Source organism: Rhincodon typus, chromosome 9 (assembly GCF_021869965.1).
Source record: "Rhincodon typus isolate 14 chromosome 9, sRhiTyp1.1, whole genome shotgun sequence".
NCBI classification, from domain to species: domain Eukaryota; kingdom Metazoa; phylum Chordata; class Chondrichthyes; order Orectolobiformes; family Rhincodontidae; genus Rhincodon; species Rhincodon typus.
Window position 1 is genome coordinate 6,161,920 of NC_063340.1, and position 15,513 is coordinate 6,177,432.

At 40.3% G+C, this 15,513-nt stretch overlaps 1 protein-coding gene across 1 annotated transcript in view; it reads left to right on the forward strand.

Annotated features, from left to right (window-relative positions):
- mpc1 (mitochondrial pyruvate carrier 1) overlaps positions 1 to 14,413 on the forward strand; it is a 15,177-nt gene extending 764 nt beyond the window's left edge. The window contains exons 2-5 of the mRNA XM_020523062.2: positions 7,373 to 7,376; positions 8,565 to 8,661; positions 11,417 to 11,549; positions 13,884 to 14,413. Coding sequence (XP_020378651.2) covers positions 7,373 to 7,376; positions 8,565 to 8,661; positions 11,417 to 11,549; positions 13,884 to 13,911 — 262 coding nt within the window. The 3' untranslated portion in view covers positions 13,912 to 14,413. The remainder of the gene's footprint in view (positions 1 to 7,372; positions 7,377 to 8,564; positions 8,662 to 11,416; positions 11,550 to 13,883) is intronic.
- Positions 14,414 to 15,513: the final 1,100 nt, after the last annotated feature.

A 15,513-nucleotide genomic window follows, 5' to 3' on the forward strand; every position in this document is an offset into this window, starting at 1 on the left:
GGGGAAAATGGGATTGGGGTGGGGAAGGGTTGTGGGGGAAAATGGGATTGGGGTGGGGAAGGGTTGTGGGGGAAAATGGGATTGGGGTGGGGAAGGGTTGTGGGGGAAAATGGGATTGGGGTGGGGAAGGGTTGTGGGGGAAAATGGGATTGGGGTGGGGAAGGGTTGTGGGGGAAAATGGGATTGGGGTGGGGAAGGGTTGTGGGGGAAAATGGGATTGGGGTGGGGAAGGGTTGTGGGGGAAAATGGGATTGGGGTGGGGAAGGGTTGTGGGGGAAAATGGGATTGGGGTGGGGAAGGGTTGTGGGGGAAGAGAGCAAGTGGTGACAGCAATCCACCGAGTGGGTCTGTGTACCTCACTACCACAGGGAATGGTGGGAATACGTTAGCAGTTAATTCGTAGAGGTATGCCGTATAGAAACAGGCCCTTTGGCCCACTGTTTCTATGCAGACCAACAAACCAAACCACGTCAATCCCATTTGCCTACACTTGACCCATAGCCTACTATGCCCTGGCATTTTAAGCACTCATCCAGAGGCTCCTTTTAATGTTGTGAGAAAGTTCATTAATGGTTGGAACATGCTGATTAATTAATTTCGCAGGAAAGTGTATTAGATTTTGGGAGAAATGGATGTGTGTTGATGGAGTTGGGAGGAGGTTCATGGGGAGCTGAAAGACCAGCACAGGCCCGTCGGGTAAATCACCTGTTTCTATGTGTTACGCTCTGTTTAATGTCATACTCCTGCAGCTTGTCTGAATTCAAAACTTTTAAACAGTGGCTCAATTTCTCAATGATGTAAACAAATCAGGGGCTGAGTTGTTGCTATGAACAACTGGCAGTGTGCAGTATCCTCAACGCTCACAAGTTCTGTGCTGTTACTTTGACTTTCTCCCATGGAATATATTCCTCATTTCCTCTCCGATCCAAACATGTCATGAATCTATCCCTGTTGCCAAGTTACTTTTGGAGATTCATATCCACTTGATAACAGGGTTGATAATGATAACATGGGAAATATTTCTGGAAAATAGTTCTGCTTATTCTCAATTTTAATCCATTCTTCTCCAGCCCTTTGTTACTCACCCCACCTCGGTGGTGGTTGTGCGTATAATCCTATCGATTCATGGTAGTAACCTTTTGTCCAATTCTCTGAATACAGTTGCACGTGCTCAAGAGTATAATTTGAACTGATCCCTTTTTATTTTTGAACGCGTGATTCAAATATTTCTGTGGCTTTAGTGCGGTGACTTTGAGCTAATTTTATAGCTGCTATCTGAAAGAGGCTGAGGGGTGACCTTATAGAAGCTTATAAAATCATGAGGGGCATGGATAGTGTGAATAGCCAAGGTCTTTCCCCTGGGGTGGGGGAGTCCAAAACTGGAGGGCAAAGGCTTAAGGTGAGAAGGGAATGATTCAAAACGACTTAATGGGCAACATTTTCATGCGGAGATTGGTGTGTCTATGGAATGAATTAGTGGAAGCTGGTACAATTACAACATTTAAAAGGCATCTGGATGGGTATATGAATAGGAAGAGTTTGGAGGGATATGGGCCAAATGCTGGCAAATGGAACTACATCAGTTTAGGCTATCTGGTTGGCAAGGACAAGTTGGACCGTCAGGCCTGTTTCCATGCTTTATAACTCAGTGACTATTAGAAAATCATTTCACCAGTGACAGTTATTCTGAAAAGATAAATTTGAAAAGGTTTGAGTGGTTATTGTACGCATCTTTTTAAAAAAACGTTTAAATGCACACAATAGGTGTCTTGCCTCGTATTTGAACTGAATTTGGCTGTGGGTGGTCATGCACTTTGCATTCTGAAAACCTGTTTTACCTGACAAATGTTTCAAAGAGTTGGAATTAATAATAAAACTGCAGTGAGGCCTTTATCTGCAGCCTATTTTCCGATTGCCTTGAGCAATGTTGATAGTATAATTCCTCACTGTCGCTTTTCCAGTAATTACATTTGTTGGTCATCAACCACAGAGTGTGCAGATTAAATTTGTTCTTTTGTATAAACCTTCATGTTTGTATCTATACAGGTTGTGGAGCACCAATGTCTCTTGCGCTTGATCATTTGTCAGATATGGCTTACACTGACTTGTACAAAGGCTTGACATTTATCAAAGTTTACAAATGACTTGTACACCACTTATTGTGTTCTGAAACGTATAGATTTTTTAAATCAACTTGTTCAAGCTACGATATGACACACCTCTGGAACAGGTGGGTCTTGAACCTGGCCCCTCTGGTTCAGTAGTAACACTATCACCACACCATTTTGCTTCTGAATGGTATACACATCAAATGTTTTATTAACCAGCACCTATGGGGCCAGGATTGTGCCAGTTGATCAAGAGGTCCACATAATCCATGTAAAAAATACACTTAAGTAATAGAAATATAATGCAAGGAGTATAAACATCACTGTTAAACTTTATTTACTTAAATCACTTAAATAATATTGCAACTTTGCCTAAAATAAAACTATCGGTAGAGAGCCTTCTCACCCTCCTGGCTACTGAGGCATCACGGAAATCATGCTAATACAGTAAACTTGTATTTCAGGTATTTAATTTTTGCCTGTTCATAACATGTTGGTTAAAACAAAGTTTGCTGTAGTTATTTTCTGATGAAGGGTCTAGGCCCGAAACGTCAGCCTCTCCGCTCCTATGATGCTGCTTGGCCTGCTGTGTTCATCCAGCCCTGCACCTTGTTGTCTCGGATTCTCCAGCATCTGCAGTTCCTACTATATTTGCTGTAGTTATTTTCAGTTTAAAGGGTTTTGAACTAAATTGTGTGAGTAGCACATCAAAGTAGCAATTTAACATGAATCCAGGATAATTTAAATGGGCTGACTTTGCAGTAAATGTAGTCTGCAGTTCCCAGAGTATATTCCACCAACACGGGGCTTTTGATGGTTTGAACTTGTTGATAGCACTCTTCGCACTGTTTGATCATCATCAGTGGACTGTTGGACTGCATTGGTAATCCTGGGGATTGTTATAATTTTGTTTATAAATTTGAACATTGTTAATTCTGTAAATGTGTAATTTCTTGGGAAATGAACTTTGGTGACTCACATAGCTGAATGAGTGCAGTGTGAGAAGTGTTACACAAGATAAAATCTTTATGGAGAACTCAGTACTAGGTTGTTAAAGTGTCATTGCCTTTAATAAGTAATCTCAATCTATTTTAAGAGTTGGTGACTTTAGTTCTTTGCCAGTAGTGTAGCTAATAGCATGCATTCACTTGTTTCAAAAGTACTTGTATCTAAAGAGGGCTGGAACATAGTTATGACATCTTGTTTGGTGATGGGCCAGTGAGAGTTGTGTGCACTATGCTGAAGTCTCAAGTATTTGTTTTCTGACACCAGAGAGTGGGGAAAGATCCAAACAAAGCTGGCTTGTCATATGACATCTGAACCAGTGCCAGAGAATTTAACTGTACAGTTGCTTGGTTTAGCATGAAGTTGTAAGGTATTCCTCATTGAATCTCATGCTTTACGCACTATCTGGCCCATGTCCAATTAAAATCTTGGACAACCACTTTTTTTTTTGAGGGGAACCTAAATCATTTATCCATTCGGTCAATCCAGTGACATGTTGGTGTATGTTGCAAAGTGGTGCTGAAATTTTTTCGCTACCACGCAAGAGAATCGGGAATATTCAAAATAGCAATTCACACATGGTGAGGCACGACTGGAGTGGGATGAGCAAATGTAATTCAATCCCTGCTTTAGAATCATCCCTTTTGTGTGAATTTTTAATATTTCCATCATTTATCCCAGTGCCCTCTGTGCAATGGGGTATTTCTGTTACACGGTGGCAAGTTTACGTCAACGATTTCCATTCTAAATCTGGGTATATAATTTAATGGAAAGCGCAGGCAGAGATGCTCAGGTTGCAGACTGAAGGTTTTGATCGCACTCCGAGTTTGGATTCATCTGTCGTGTTGCAAACGGTGAATTGGAGAATGTGATCCCTCTTGCTTGTTGTGACAATAATTCTTGGCATATCCTCCTCGAGGTTCCTCCTTGCCCTTTTACACAGCACTTTGGGCAGTCTCCCATATAGCGAGCAATGCTAGAAGCTTTTGTTACGATGGTAGTCGGGTTTGCTTTCATGTAAAAACATTGTTCTTTAGCCTGATTGAAAAAAGTACAAAGTGTTTGAAGGAATTTAGAAAATGTAAGAGAGAAGCAGGAATCAGCCATTCAGTCCCTCAAGTCTGTTCTACCATTCAATAAAATTTATGACTGATTAGATTGTAGCCTCAACCCCACTTTTCTGCCTGTCCAGTAACCCTTTGATTCCCTGGACAGTGAAGAATCTATCTACCTCTGCCTTAAAATTATTCAATGTCCTACCTCCAATGCTTTCTGGTGAAGAGAGTTCGAAAGGCATCTAACCCTCTGAGAAAGTCCTTCCTCATTTCTGTCTTAGATGGAAGACACTTTATTTTTAAAGTATTGGCAAAGATCTGTAGCTTGGGTTGTGAGTGAGGTTGTTGACTTGCTCGCCGAGCTGGCTTGTTTTTGTTCAGACGTTTCATCACCATGCCAGGTGACATCATCAGTGAGGCCTCCAATGAAGCGATGTTATTCTGCTCCACTTGGAATTCATAATTTAAGTATTTATAGTTAAAATTTCAAGCCGAGTAGAATAACATCGCTTCATCGGAGGCCTCACTGATGATGTCACCCAGCATGGTGACGAAATGTCTGAACGAAAACAAGCCAGCTCGGTGAGCAAGTCAACAACCTCACCCTATAGTTTTAATTTGTCCCCTAATTTTAGTCTGATCTACAAGAGGAATCCTCCTGTTAGCATCCATTCTGTCCATTTTCCTCAGGCTCTTAGGATTTAATATGAGCACCTCTATTCCTCTAAACTCCAATGGGTACAAGCCTAACCCTTCCTTGTGGGATAAACCCTTATCCCAGAAATCGGTCGGGTGAGCCTTCTCTGAACTGCTGCTAATTTCTTTATTATTTTAAATAAAGAGACCAAAACTACACACAGTGCTCTCACTTTGAGTATGCCAAGTACAACTGGTGTATTTTCACTATATTTGCAGTAAAGTTAACATTCCATTTGCCAGAGATAGTAGGAACTGCAGATGCTGGAAAATCTGAGATAACAAGGTGTAGAGCTGGATGAACACAGCAGGCCAAGCAGCATCATAGGAGCAGGAAAGCTGATGTTTCGGGCCTAGACCCTTCTTCAGATTCCATTTGCCAAATCATTTGCTGCACATGGATACTAATTTTGTTGGGATTCATTTATCAGGACATCCAGATCCCCTTGGACCTCTGAGTTCTGCATTCTGTCTACGGTTAAATGTTCAATTCTGCTGTAATATGCTGCTTTTCTGCTGTAGCTGCTGAAGTAGACAAGTTCCTGCTTTTTCATGTTATACACTGTCAATTTTTTGCAGGTTCTCAACCTGTATTTGTCCCTTTGCAGACATCTTTTTGCAACTTATTTTCCTACCTATTTTTGTGTCATCTGTAAATTGAGCTCCTATGTGTTTGGTCCTTTCATCCAAGTCATTGATGTAGATTATAAATATTGAGGGAGAACCATTGATTCCTGTGGCACTCTGCTCATTTCATCCTGCCAACCTGAAATTGGCCATTTTATCCTGGGCCGCCTCCAGTGTCACAATTACGCCACCTGGAAACTGGAGGAGCAGCACCTCATATTCCGCCTCGGGAGCCTACAGCCCAATGGTCTCAATGTGGACTTTACAAGTTTCAAAATCTTCCCACCTCTGGCCTCATCCCATGACCAACCCACCCTCTCATCTCTGCCTCTTTGACCTGACACAACCTGCCCATCTTCTCCCACCTATCGTGCTCCTCCCACCTCACTGACCAATCCCCACCACTGCCTACCTGCATTCACCTATCACCATCCCACCTACCTTTCCCAGCTCCAGCCCTCCTCTCTATTCATTTCGGAGCTCCCTTCCCTCTCCCCCATTTCTGAACAAGGGTCCCGACCCGAAACGTCAACTTTCCTACTCCTCTGGTGCTGCCTGGCCTGCTGTGCTCCTCCAGCTCCACACTGTGTTATCTCTGACTCCAGCATCAGCAGTTCTTACTGTCTCTGATCATTTATCCTTGCTGTCTATTTCCTGTTAGCCCCGCGATCCTCTGTGCATGCTAATATGTGATCCCCTGCACAATGAGCTGTTAGTTTGTGCAGTAACTGTAGTTGTGTAATGGCAGAGACACATCATTGTTAATGTCATATGCCATCCTATGCACCTGCTTTTCGCCTTTCAATAAATACCACCCAAGCTGACTCTTCACATCCTTGTTGTCTTGACAAGCTGCATCCAGTCCTGTTAGCCGGTTCAACTATAGTGGGGATAAAGTGGCAGATTATCCATGATGTGTGACTGGCAGAATAGGTTTATGAAGGCTAAGATTGTGCCATGTGTTAGTGACGTTGTTACACTAAGTAATCTTGTAACTGAAGAAGCTGTACCTTTGTACCTAAGATAGCGCTTTAAGTGGCGACTTGTAAACTTTTCACTACACTCCTTTGAGTACATGTGACCATAAAGCTAATTCTAAATTGTGTTCTCACGTGGGCAATGTTGACCTATTTCCCTGACCTGGTTAACGCAGTTAGCATGCACTGAATGTTATTGGTAATCAAGTTCACTTAAGCTAATTATTTTTCTGAAGGAAATATGGTTTGTGTACAAAATAAAGGATCATTTGTTTTATATTGCTTAAAGAGTGAAATTGTTGTTTTACATTTGAGTTTTGGACAGGAATATCAATAAATTAACATTTGCATTCATTAATTTTGTTGTATTGGAATGTAATTTAATTTCATTGATTATCATCTTGAAACAATGTTTGTGGAAGCTAGGTTTCCGAACACAAATGTTTTTATAAAAATCTGTGGTTCAGATGACTTTCAAACCCCTGCAAATTCAGGCCACCAAAAGCTTCAATTTGGATTTCGTGCTTGAGTTGCTTTTGTCAGTCAGCAGGTTTGAAGGAGCTGTGGTGCTTGATGCTGTTGCCTCAGTCATAAGTTTTTCTGAAGTTGCTGAGGAGCAGAACCATTTGTCCTTTTCAAAATGATCCTAATGATGGCCTGAATAAGAAAATTAAGGGAGGGGTGCAGAGTCTGTTAGGAACTTTGCAGGTAAACAGATCCTACAAGAGTGTGTTGTATGGAAGCTTGCTTCAGGCACACATGGTATACACCCTCAGCCAACTGCCCAGATTTTGGAATGAGTGTAGAATTTACAATTACTTAGCATTTTTACATTACAAAAAAATTAATTATTTTTTTCTTCTTTCTCTGCACATAAACATCATATGGAATGATCATTTAACAGCACAGTAAGTCTGAATAATTTTAAATGCATTGTTTAATCACTTTTGATTGCTGTACATTTTCTCAACTGTGACTCCACTCACCCCTCCACCCCAGGCAATATTCAATATTCTGATCTGATGAATGAGGGGCTTAAACTGTATCTGCTTCACTGTCCATCCTCTACCCAGCACAAGTAGCATGATGACAAGCAAACATTTTGAAGCAACGGTTTGCATGAATCCATGCACAGCAGTGTTTTGTTGGTCAACATTGGCCATGTTTTGTGATGTGAATGAACTCATTGGCAGTTCATGAATGGGTACTGAGCCTCACCGGCTCAACTTCTGCGTACTGAGCTATGGATTTGAGACAAACAAGAGTAGGGGTTTTTGCATTCTGGTTGCACCAGTTCAATCTGCTCCTCAACCCCATTTTATGTCCATATCTTTTAATGTCAAGAAAAAAATGATTGGAGTGTTGAGAGCAATGATTGATCTGTCATCGACAGGCTTTCAAGGTAACAGTTCAAGTCACTACTAAACGGTATAAATTCCAAGCAGAGTAGAATAACACCGTTTCGTCGGAGGCTGCACTGATGATGTTACCTAGCATGGTGATGAAACATCTGAACAAGAACAAGCCAGCTTGGTGAGCAAGTCAACAACCTCACCCACAACCCGAGCTACAAGATCTTTGCCAAAACTTTGATCATGTCACTACTACCTTTTCATGTGATGTGGTGTTTCCAGATTTTGCTCCTGAATGACCCAGCTTTAATTTTGGTAACTTCAGGCTGAACCATCAGAAAAGTAAATAAGTTATTCCTTCACCCATGCAACTTAACTTTTTAGATCTGACTTTTCCAAGTTTGTACCGATCACTGTTTCAACTTTCACCTTTTGTAAGCTTGTCTGAATCTCTTTCACCCAAACCCTGACTTGTAACAAGTTGCACTGCCCTTTCTTCCCACCATCATGCATATGAACCTGAGGGCTTTTGCTTGCTTTTTATTAACATAAAGCAGTAAAATTTGCTGGGCTAGCATACTGTTTTTTTTCTGTGAAAGGTTGAGAATCTTGAGTTGTAACAGACATAGCTTTGTTTCAAAGAAGTGCAAGTCTGCTTATGAACTGTAGATTTTTATAATTGTGGAACTGAAGAATGCTGTCATTTGATTTTGACTCTCCTGTTATTTTTTTCCTGTTTCATAGCATTTTTGGGGCCCTGTTGCTAACTGGGGGCTGCCCATTGCTGCTTTCAATGATATGAAGAAAACTCCAGAGATTATTAGCGGCAGGATGACGTTTGGTGAGTCACGACTTCTTAAACCTCTGTGTGCTGTTGCACTGAGCAAATGTGCAACATCAAATCTCCTAATAAATCACACTCAGCTAGCTACTTACTTGAAGGTAATGAATTCACAATCTACAGAGTTGCCCAAGTATAGGAACATTGTGTGGAATGAAAGGCAGGATAAACTACTCAACTTGTACCTTGTTTAATGATGAGTCAGTGGTTCCAAGGGAGCTATCCAAGACTTGGTCTGTTTAAACTTGTACATATCGGGGGAAAAAAAGGAAGATATTCAGAAATGTAGTGAAATTCTAAATCTACAAACGGTCTTCTGGATGCTTTATGATCTCTCTGTTTCCCTGCAGGGAGCTAGGATTTGAGGCTGTCTCTCTACAAGAGCCAGACTAACTGATGACCAGGTGGCATGGGAAAATTGATCCGTTTAATTTTGTGCTGATTTTTTTTTCTTGAGGAAGTAGCACTGTTTCACTGCACTCCATGGTGACTTTGCTTCCTTGACACGCCAGTGTTCCCTTTGTAATCAAGTGCATCTGTACACATGCAAGTTTCTAGATGTGCCAGTGTCATTTTTAACTGTTTTTAGTCAACATATTGGACATGTTTTTCCCTATCTCGGGCTTGTGGGACTTTAAATTCAGACCTTCTGGCCCAGAAGTAGATACACAACCATTGTTGCAATAGCCCATAAACCCCTCTCATCAAGGCAAGTAAATGGTTGCCATTCATTTAAATACTACTTCTCAGCATGTGCAGATTTGTCTTTTAAAAAAAATCAATTAAAAGTAAATTGTATTTGTGCATACTATTCTTTCACTACACTCTAGAAATGGTATAATAACTCACTGAATAGATTGGCTGTCGTGTTTTCTCCATTCATGTTACCTATATTAAACTGCACTAGTAATTCAGATGGACCTCAGTTCTCTACATCCCATTAAAATGAGTGAGGTAATGTTTTGTTTGCTGCTTCATTGATTGGAACATTGATTATAGTCTGCACTCCCAAGAGGTTTACTGATCTTTAGATACCTTTAAACTGTATCGATACACTTATCTTTGTCATTACTGAACTGAGCATAATATCCGACAAGTTTGTTTATTCCCTACCTATCAGTAGACATTGTATAAGTGGTATTTGTGTTATTTTCTTTTGTTGCCTTGGTTCAAGCTACATCTATTGGTTGGTAGAAGGATTAGAGGTGACCTGAAAAATGAGAAATGGGGAGCCTGGATGTGAATTGGGCAATCCAGCACTGATACAATTGATCAAATGGCCTTCCATGCTGTAACAATTCTCTGATCCTGTGATCAGCTTCTTATTTTGCCATGAGTTATGTCCCTTACAACGGTTTTGCAAAATAGCCATCTTTCTTTACCTATTTTTCATTTATCCAATTAGCAGCAATTCATTTTATTAACAGTTGATGAGGCTATTTGTTGAAATATTGTTGTTAGTTTTGGACATTTTGGACATAAAAATCCTTTCTGGCGTACCATTTTGAGCTGGAGTCAGAGAGTTAACCAAATCTCCCCCCATTAATATTTAATTTTTTTCTGTGCCTTTTTGGATTATTACTCCATATTCTAAGATTTTTTTCTGCAAGTCCCACATAGTTTTCCATTCAGTAACCATTGCCAATATCTGGAATTGAGGCTAAGATCCCCATTTATGTGTGAATGCCTACAGTGGGTTTATATAAAAAATGTCTGGAGCTCTGTGTGCTGTTCCTTTCCTTTTCCTTTTTAATTGCTTGAATTTCTGTATTCCACACTTTTTAACTTTTGCAGATGAATCCTGAATAGTGTCATAGAGTTATCCGGCATAGAAACAGATCCTTTGGTCCAACGTGTCTGTGCTGGCCAGATATCATAAACTGATGTAGTCCCATTGTCAGTATTTGGCCTGTATCTCTCTCAACCCTTCCTATTCATGTACCCATCCAGGTGGCTTTTAAATCTTGTAAGTGTTCGGCTTCCACCTCCTCCTTTGACAGCTTGTTTCATACACGCGCACCTCTCTGCATGAAAAGGTTGCCCCTCAGGTACCTTTTAAATCTTTCCCCTCTCACCTTAAACCTATGCCCTCTAGTTTGTACTTCCGTATCCTGGGAAAAAGACCTTGGCTATTCACCCTATCAATGCCCGTCATGATTTCATAAGCTTCTATAAGGTCACTCCTCAGCCTCCAACGCTCCAGGGAATATAGCCCCAGCCTATTCAGCCTCTCCCTATGGTTCAAACCCTCCAACCCTGGCAACATCCTTGTAAATCTTTTCTGAACCCTTTCAAGCTTCACAACGTCCTGTAGCAGGGAGATCAGAATTGAACACAGTGCTGCAAAAATGGCCTAACCAATGTCCTGTACAGCTGCAACATGACCTCCCAACTTCCATACTCAATGCACTGAATACTTAGCTTTTGATAACAATTCTCTGGTCTACATGTTTTCTTGGATTCAGGACATTATTGAAAATGCTTGAGCAGGTTGATGCAGCTTTTGAACTTCACGATGAGCTGATATTTAAGTCATCTGTCCATTACTTTTGCAGACTACTCCTAACTTTAAATACACCTGGCCCTTTATCTTGTACTTTGTTTGGTGTGATGTAAATAAATAAGTGTTGCATTTGCTGCACTGTTGCTGTTTGGTCTAACCTTGGTCATGTTGTCACCTTTTTATGGGTTTAGCAAAATTTTTCCTACTGAGTGCCCTTCTTACAAAATGACCTGCGTGTATTCTCTCCCACAGCATTGTGTTGCTACTCTTTGCTCTTTATGCGGTTTGCATACAAGGTACAGCCCAGAAATTGGCTCTTGTTTGCCTGTCACTTCACGAATGAAAGTGCACAGATCATTCAGGGATGTCGGCTGATCAAGCACAAGTAAGTCCTGCTGTTTATGAAAACAAGTTTGGGTGACACAGTAAATGCTCTGCCACCTTGGCTTGCCTTTGGGAGTTATGAGTCATTATTAAGTCAGTTAAGAGTCAGCTTTCAGTGAGCTCCTGTGCATAGCCTGAATCTATGTATGTGAATTAGAGAAGAGGGTTAAACTTGCATCAACTTAGTTCACACTGAGTAGTGCATTTTGAGAAGCATTCATGATTATATAACTATCAAATGACTGCAGGAATAAAAGCATAATTGAGGAGCCATTAACACAATTGCCATTGATCTCCCTTTATCCTCAAAGTATTTCCTATTTTTGGAATATTCTGGCCATTAAATACTGGGGTAGAGTAGTGGATGTAAAAGCTAAAATCAGAGAGTGCATGCAAGATTAGTTCAAACCTGTTTTACAACCCTTGTCCTTAAACTCACTGTTTGGCATGGTTTCTTTAGCAGCTGCCTTCTGCTGCACAAGGAAAGTAATTTGATGAAGTTAGCAAGTTTTCCAGAAGCAAGCACAGGAATAGACTGTTCGGCCCCTTAAGCCTGCTCTGCAGTTCACTATGGCCATGGCTGATCTTGAGTTTCAACTGCATTTTCCACCCACTTCCTATATTCCCTGAGAGACCAAAAAAACTTGCTATCCCATCCTATAAATATGTTCAACGATGGAGCATTCACAACCCTCTCAGGTAGAGAATTCCAAAGATTCACAATCCTTTGGAGAAATTATTTCACTATTGTTTTATCATGAGACTCTGTCCCTATGTTTTAGATTCCTACTTTATTTTATTTAGTTATTAGAATAGTTACATTTCTACACTTCCTTCATATATTGCTTTATTGTAGATGAACAATCCAGGGTACTGTTCGTGTTAAGTTCTATGTAATGTGTAAGGAAGTCACTTGGCTTTATATTAGTCAGGTGCTGTTTTAAATAGATCCAGGTTTTAGGGCAGACGTTTTCTCATGTCCATTATTAAATTTGAATGTAATTTGACCTCTTCCGGCAATTCAGTGTGCAGTAATATTCTTGTCCATCCCATTCACTGTTTTTATACTTTGTGATGAGCTCAAGTGCTTTCTTCCAGGGTGATAGATTTTGAGTATTTCCCCAGTCTTCATCTCTTGGCACTAAATTTCTGGTGGTTCCATACTCTGCCTCCAGTGCTCGCACACCTTCCTTGTATTTTGCATACCAAACTGACCTTGTGTTGGTTGGGTATGTTTAATTTTAGATTCTACCAAAACTGTTGGTTAGTCTCTTGTGTCTAGTAAAATGGGAGAATCCATGTGTTCCACTACTGCTCAGTTCAGGAGGAGGTGTTTAATTCTTAACACAGCATCATCTTGCCGTTCATCTGGCAGTGTAAGGTTATTCATTATATTCGGAGTGCTGTAGCAAACCTATCTTGTGTGGCTTGTGTAATGAAGAAATTTTTAACATGGTCAAACTTTAGCCTGTTCTTAATTCTTTTCGACAACAAACAAACTGGCTTCAGTCTGTCTCCTACCTTTTGACTGGTGGGTCTGTCCTGAGGGGGTCAAGGGCACATGGTTGGTATGAACCATCCTATCATTTGGACCCATGTGTCTGCTGTTTCTGCTCATTGCTGGGTGCCTTCAAACTTGTCATCAATGGAACACAACGGTTAACCTTAGTGAGGTTGTATGGTTCACCCTAGCACTGGAGAAATTCTTCAGCGATTGGACAAAGTAGACTAAAGTGAGATCTGTGTCTGTCTGTGTGCTATTTGGGATTCCAGAGTCATAGAGGTTTACAACATGGAAACAGGCCCTTCTGCCCAACATGCCCGTACCACCCAGTTTTCATATTTATTTTTCATATTTAAACTAATCCCATTTGCCTGCGTTTGGTCTATATCCCTCCATACCTATCCCATCCATGTACCTGTCTAAATGTTTCTTAAATAATGAAATTGTACTCGTGAATAGTATTTGTGAATTGAGTCACACAGATTATAACTGTGGACCTGATGCCTTTGTGATTCCAGCTGCAGTGTAGATGCTCAAATCCCATTTACCCAGACGTATTTGGCCCTGGTCATGACTGGGTGGCCAAATTGAAAGGACACAGTATTCCAGCTCCACAGCTGATGACCTTCACCTTGATTAATACATAAAGTTCGAAAGTGCAGTCTGAGGCGAGGAGGATTGATTGTGTCTGTCTGTATATATTAGGGTGGTAGGGGGTCTTATCTTAGAAGTGAATTAATTCCAGGAAAACAACCAATAAGTTAATTTGTACAAATCTGCTTTACAACTGTACGGTGTTAATCTGTGATGTTAACATTTCTGTTTATGCAGTGCTCAGAAGCGGATGCACCATGAGTGATGCCAGTCTACGCCTCCTGAAGCACTTTTTCATTAGTTCCATATATCACCAACAATGGTTTTTTTACGCACAAGATTCCACAGAAAAGACTTCGGAGCCTGGATGATTGATTTTTCAAAGATATTTAATCCCAACTGTGTGTTTTATAATATAATTATAACACATTGTTTTATCATCCCTTTCTAAAATTGCCTTAAATTAAAATTTGAGAAATAACTATTATACATGGATTTTTTGACACATTATGTATATATTTAACCCCCCCAACCCCTCATTTGAAATGAATACCAACTGGTGCTCTTTATCAATATGTAATAATGTTAGAAAGAAATATATATATGGTCATGAGCACTTCCTTGTATTGCAGTCAACATTTTGTTGGTAAATCAATGGTTTTCGCAGTGTCAAGCTGCATTTAAGTGATGTCGCATAGCAATACGTCAGTTAAAAGATGTTCAATTAATAGACAATAAACTGACCTGGTGCGTTTCTCTAAAAGCAACAAGATTTTTAAAAAGATGTGGCTTCATTACTTCTGATAATGGGGGTGCTTTCAGTACTTGCCACTATCCAATGAAATTATTGTGTAAAAACGGGAACCTGTCCTGTTAAACCAATACTTTGCTGTGCCCCATGGAAAAATGTACTGCTACAATAATATAGGGGGTTAAAATGTCCTGTTAGAACAATATTTTGGGGTAAAGGAAGGGTGGTGGGGAAGAGAGGTCAAAATGTTGTTGTGTTAGAACAATATGGTGGGGGGGTGTCAAAATGCTAATTTTTTTTTTGAATGCTTAATTTTGTAAACAAACTATTTTAACCTGCTCTCTTCTAATTAATTGTCACCAGAGGCCCTGCATTTTTTGATCTGTATGTATATCAATGTTTTACACTTCAGTTACTCCAGCGTTACTGCACTCATGTATTCAGTCATGTTTGTGTAATTGGCCAAGGTGTATCATCAAAATACTTTTCCATTAGATTTTCATGCCATGGTTAAATAAGGGTTAAATGTTTCCAATGCACTGTATCGTGCCATCTCGGTTGAACACGTTAAAATATTTTCCAGGTTTATTTATATATTCTGAGATTTGAAGCAAGGTCCTGTGGCACAATGGTTGGATCCCTGCCAGAAGATCTGAGTTCAGGGCCTACCTTAGGACTGGAGGGTCAAGGATCGAAGGTTCGTAAGGCAACAAAGCAGATTGAGCTATTTGACTGGATGGCCGCTGTGGATCAGATTGGTGCCAACAGGATGTGTTCGAGCCACATTCTGGCAGCAAACTTGAGAAGAAACTGAATACAGAGCTGTTAGCCAATTGTGAAAGATGTGTAATTTGAGTGATAAGTTGCAGGAAATCCTAAGGTGTTCGAAAGTCGTGCATTCAGTTAATCCAAATGTTTGCAATTTGATGTTCTTGCTTTTGTCCTGATAAGTGCAGAATGAAATGTTTTGTTAAAGTGCCTCTTCTACGAGTTTTTGGCATTATGTCCTATATGCTGGTTTCAAATACGATAACCAAATTCTAGGAATCATGTGCCATCCATTTCAACATTGAAACTTTTTCATATTGACTGACAGAGGTATAATTAGACTAATGC